Consider the following 5962-nt stretch of genomic DNA (forward strand, 5'->3'; position numbering starts at 1 on the left):
CAGAACCCAGAGCTGCTGAGTGTTTCTGCATGGTGCGTTCACTGAGCCCCGGATATCGGCAGTAAAACGAACCAGTTTATCAGAGAAAACATAGAACACCGGCACTGATCCGTATATAATCGATTGATCAAATTGTGTTGAAGAGTTCTCTGAAAAACTGATTTGTTGTGCTGCGGATTGTTTAAAAATGACAAAGACTGAGTTGGGCCGAGTGGCTGTTCGCTTATGTCCTTAGCTCAGTGAACGCACCGTGCGCAGATTCTTGTCTGCTGTGGGATCTGTCAATCAACCTGTTCGGAGGTTTAAGAAAAATAAAGGGACGGGTACATGAGACTGAATTAAAGCGTTTGAGGAGAGTAGATCCACTGCTAATAGTTATAATTAATTAATAATAATTCATTAATAAGTTATAATTTAGTTAAAAAAAATTTTCATTTGGTCATTACCTCAAATGTGACAAGATCTGTTGAGATTAATAAAGTTCTGAATATTGATACCCGTTTCCTAGCTTGTTGTCATTATTGATAATTATGCTAAGAAATCAGTGTATTTACATAGAGAAGTATCATTATTCATTATTAATAATGTAGAACTAAAGGCAAACTAAGCAAATTTATTATTTCAAACTGGTAGCCCTTCGTATGATTCAGTACCCATGAAGTAGCCCGCAGGTTCAAAAAGGTTGGTGACCCCTGGCATAGACCATGAGCCAGTGCCTTTTTTTGTTACAATGATGTGATTTCCTTTATTTCACAGGTCCAAAACTGACGGAAAAATAAAAAGATTAAAACAAGCGTGCTAAAAACCAAATAAACGAGCGACCCTAGTTGGGTTGCACAACTACACTAAAATACAGTAGATCAGCACTATTTACTACCTACTCTTTAATGTGTTCTGGTGAACAATAAAGTTTTATTTTTTCCATACAAGCACCATTTCTTTAAAAGTCTATGAGAATAAAATGACAGAAGTGGATTCTGCTTTTAAAAAAATAAAGCTTAAAAAACAACTAAAAAGACAAACCTCATCCTGGAGCCCAAAGAGATGCACTTCAAATCAAATGACTCCACAGGAGCCCTCAGCGTCTCCAGCAACTAATGATCACAAACATAGAAACACTCATCACTAAAAAATGATTAAATACATTTTTTGTGTGTGTGTGTGTGTTTTCCAAGAAAACTGGTTAAACCTAGATTCAAAGTACGGCTATAGAGTATCCAGGTGCGTCAGTCCTCGCAATCTGCACCCAAAAATTCAAGTACTAATATTTGCGACATCCAAGATTACCAATTTGCAATCTTTATAAATATAGTAGAGTGTAGTAAAATTTTATCTGGGGACGATGTATTTTTGCTCTGAAATTTCATTTCATTTATTTGTTTCTGTCATGTGCCACCATAATCTAAATAAACAAAGGGTCATTCACGCAACATAAAAGAAATACAGAATAACGCTGGATTTTAAGTTTATGAACTAAAACACGGTACCATCACCGGAAGTAAACAAATCTTTGTCTCGGTGAAGCTTCCGGTTTTCAAAGTAAGAAACAAGAGCTTTTTTTCCATTCAAAAACTGAAACTTAAGTTCCGTTCACCTACAGAAGTTCTTAAAAGAAAAAAAGAATTAGCTTTAGCATCAAAGATTTCACTGCAGTGTACATTCTTCTGGTTATGGCAACTCTTCAACAGTTGACGCAATTAACATAACGCCAGCGGATTCTGAAGCGGAGAAATGGAGCCTTGCGCTGATATGCTGCACTGTATAGCAGTAAAGTGTGGATGTAATCAATGTGATACAGCTGATTCTGTTGCAGATAAAAAAACTTTTCATACGAGCTCTGCACCATTATGTAAGGCTTAGGACATAAAATATTGAAGAACTTTGAGGATAGAAAAACTGCAGAGAACATTTTCAGGTTTTGTTGTTAAATTATCCAAAACAGCAGTGATTTTGATGCTTTTTAGGTTGTTTATATTACTGCAGGACTTACCAGAAAGTTGGAAAAAAATATTAAATTGACAAACACCATGTCTCTCTATCCAAGTCTTTGTGTTTCATCAGTTTAGTTGATTCTGATCTGTTCTAAATAAAGCTATAAATGATGGTGATTTAATACAAACATTTCAAATTTCGACGTCCAGTAAAGACACACACATAGCAACAAACATTATATTGAAAAGTAAGAATCCTGGTTCGATTAGTGAATCGAATTGTCACCTAAGTAACGATCCACAGCTCTAATTCAAAGTCTGAAAGTAACAGATGTTGGATTTTACATTCATAAAAATGCAGACCTTATCCAGGACGCAGTACTGCTCCAGAAAGGGTACGCGTCGTAATTCTCTGGCCATCTCCATGGCCTTTTTCAAGGATTTGATTCTTTCCTGGATGTGGGAAAGCATTGGCTGGCTGGTAAAGAACTTTGTCTCCAGTTCTGTCTGCTCATTTATCTGAACAGTTTTCCTGTTGACACGAAACATACATTAAACACAGCAACTGATGAAACCCCCATAATGGACATCATTTTATTATTACAGACAAAAAAATAAAACAAAAGCTAAAATGTATTGATTGCAAAAGTTACTTTACCACTTTTGAATGGTGCATAAAGCTTTATCTGCTGCTTGGTTGATTTCCATTTCCAGTCGAGCTTTTTCAGCCTTCAGTTGTTCTGTCAAGCCATCAGTAAGTGCCTGAAGACCAAATAAAGACATTATTTACAGCCGAAGGTTGCCCAATTTCATAAAACATGTTTAAACATCCACATGCTGATTAAGCATAACTTTCTACCTCATGTGCAATGATGAGTTTACAGAGATTTTCAGCAGCCTCTGCTAACGCCTCGTCCACTTTTGTGTCAGCCTTCTTCTCTGCATCTCCTGCCTGAATAAGAGGTTGATCCAAATGCTTTGCACTACACTGTTGGAGAAAAAAAACAACCACTACATACCTGATCTTGTGTTTAAGGGAAAGTTTTAACAGAGTGAAGGAAAACACTTTGATTTGCATGTTTGCTCAATAACAAAGACGTGATTAGCCTATAATATTTAACTTTTTTTTCTCCTTTTAAATATTTTGTAGTTATTTTGTGTTTAAATAAGATAAACATTCTTATTAAAGTGCACAAACACTTCTTTAACACATATTTTAGAGCAGTAATGAGTTGAATTGAGCTAAATATAAATATTTTTCAGGAGTTTGTAGGTTGACATACCTGTTGCTCAGTTTCATCTTTGGAGTTATTTACTGGAGGTTCTTGTAGTTTGTTCTTCCTCCTGTAACTGTTCAGGAAGAAACAAAAAGCAATGCATGTTTCTGTCTTGATACTTTTAAATTGACCTTCACAAATTAAAATGAAGTAGAAAAGAGGAAATAAAAAGTACTGTTTAAAGATTAGAATGAAGTTGCCCGGATACATTCACTGTTACATTGTTTGAAAAGATAGCTTTTGTTATTTAAATAGACTTTTGATGGTGGACAGATGTTTTGGTTGGTTGAGGCCATGTCCACACGTAGGCGGGTATTTCTACAAACGCATATCTGCTGACCTCCGTTTTACAAAAAGTGTTGCGTCCACACGTGATCGTTTTAAAAATAATTCCATCCACACGTCCCCGCATACTTTCGCTCTTGGACGCGTTTATGAGCTTGTCAGAACAGTAGTTGACATTGGCAAATTGGAATTTTGATAATAAATCCTCCTAATGGAAACACCACAATTTCGAAAAAACTCGCATTTTTCGAAAAAAAAAGTTTATGCGCTTACAGTAGGTGGCATTTGGGGCGGATCGAAACAGACATTTTTCGCAAAACTGTTTTGGAAACACTTTTTTCGAAATAGATGCGCCTCTTTGTGTGTCTGTCCTGAGCGCAACACGCGGACGGCAGGAGAGATCCAGCTTCACGGCTTCATCTGCAGCTGCACTTCTGCAGCTTGGAGTCTGAAGATTCTGAAATCTCGTTTGAGGAAAAGCGCGAGTGCATGGACAGAAACTTAAATGCATCTCGTCGTGTTTTTAAACAAAAAAAGGTCCAGCAGCTTACTTGCTGGAATGGTTATTTAAAAAAAAAAAAAAAAAAAAAAACGCTGAACAGGTTTCTCACCTGAGACTGTCAATAGACTCTGCACGGCACGCGCTCTCCAGACGGAGCTGTGACGTCACCGCAATGCTCATTTTTTAGTGAATCAAATAATAAAAAATGCTTGTTGTCATTCATCGTCGTGTTTTAATGACTTATCGCGTGAGTTGGTTCGTGAGTTCGCAGCTAGTACTGACGTGTATGCATTAATTGTCGCAAAAAGTGACGTTTAAAAACGCAAATCACCGGTTATTCATGTCCACACGAAGACGCAAAAACGTAGTTTTCCAAAATCTTCACTTTGGCCGGAGTTTTCCAAAAGCACCGTTTTCAGTGACTGAAACCTCCGGTTTTGTGTGGACGATAGGCCAAAACGTATAGAAATATAGTCGTTTTAGCAGATACCCGGCTACGTGTGGACAAGGCCTGAGTGTGGGACTGGCACGCATGGGGCACAATGAGCTCAATTTAGTGTGGGTCCTTACACTGTCCTTCACGCTGTTGCCTAAACTATGTAGTCACAAGAGGGCCAAGTCTGGGTTTCCCTGTGCCAGTCCCCAGCCCAGAAAAAAATACAAGGCTGTGTCAGGAGGGCATCTGGTGTAACACTAAGCCAAAACACCTACGTGAATCAGTGAAAGCCGATTCGCTGTGGCGACTCCTACCAGGATGTGCTGAACAGTAAACAATAACAGTGGATAGATTACTCTAGTAATACAGTACTAGCTTTTTCTTAGATTAAAGAGGCCATACCATGAAAAAAACAACTTCTTGAGCCATTAAGTGCATTATACTTATATTCATTATAAGCTGTATTGTGATCAATTTCTAAGTAATCTTCTAAAAACCTGTGCTCTTACAGCAGCCCCTCCCATACCCACAAAAACGAGGGGGTCCTCACGATCTGATGTCACATCGTGAGTCAGCCCCTTTAAAGAAGAGCCTACTCTGACAGCTCTGCCCCTACTCTACTGCTCCCGCTAGATCAAACTCATCCATCAGTTTGAAAAAAACTGATGACTCAAGGTTTCAGATTTTTAACTTTAACAATATTTCTATCTTGTAAACTAAACTTTAAACAATAATCAAGAAAATACTTTAGTGAGGAACAAGTTAATTCAATACGTTTTATTTAGTTTATTTAAATTCATATCCTAGACTTACATCATCAACCAACTATTTTCCCTTATTATTTCTTATTGTTACATTACTTTATTTTGTGAAATTACAGCTTTTTTTGGTACATACAATATATAACTTAAAACATAATAGAAAGAAATAATACTGTACAAACTAATCATCAAAGAACATTACAGTTGCATGATTTTTTGGATAAATACAATAATTTCAAGATTCTTAAACTTAAAGACAAACATGGGAGATTAGAGTTTTTTTTTTTTTTTTTAAAAAAAAGGTCAGATTAAATTCTAGAGAGCGTTGTCCACACTTCCGGTTTGGAATTGTATCCTACCTCTCACTTATTTTAGCAGTGTAGATGACTCCTATGATGCTACTTTCTTCCTGGAGACCCAACACTCCATCTGCAGGAAGAGTGGACTCCACCTACAAAAGGAACCAAACAAATGTACATGGCCACCAAAAAATAATAACCAGTTTGATCAAACACATGCAGTTCAGAAAATTATTAATATACCTGACAGTCGGGACATCTAATGACATTATCAGACTGAATAGACAGCAGACAATTGGTGCAGTAGATGTGACCACATGTGAGAATGCGAGGGAGGTTCCCTTCATCTTCGTTTTCTGAAAAAGACAAGGCAGAAAATACAACAAATAATATAATATATATATATATATATATTTAAATAGAATAAAGTGAGATTTTCTTTTAAGAAACTTTTTTCCCCACATTTAATAA

General features: G+C 36.8%; 1 protein-coding gene across 1 annotated transcript in view; it reads right to left on the reverse strand.

The window, feature by feature from the left end:
* rnf17 (ring finger protein 17) overlaps nt 1-5962 on the reverse strand; it is a 33473-nt gene that overhangs the window by 26022 nt on the left and 1489 nt on the right. Inside the window, exons 2-8 of the mRNA XM_024286328.2 lie at nt 5735-5847; nt 5552-5643; nt 3215-3281; nt 2791-2919; nt 2590-2693; nt 2295-2463; nt 1024-1094 (exon numbers count right to left, since the gene is read on the reverse strand). Of these exons, the coding sequence (XP_024142096.1) occupies nt 1024-1094; nt 2295-2463; nt 2590-2693; nt 2791-2919; nt 3215-3281; nt 5552-5643; nt 5735-5847 (745 nt within the window). The remainder of the gene's footprint in view (nt 1-1023; nt 1095-2294; nt 2464-2589; nt 2694-2790; nt 2920-3214; nt 3282-5551; nt 5644-5734; nt 5848-5962) is intronic.

This window comes from Oryzias melastigma, linkage group LG21 (genome assembly GCF_002922805.2).
Source record: "Oryzias melastigma strain HK-1 linkage group LG21, ASM292280v2, whole genome shotgun sequence".
NCBI classification, from domain to species: Eukaryota; Metazoa; Chordata; class Actinopteri; order Beloniformes; family Adrianichthyidae; genus Oryzias; species Oryzias melastigma.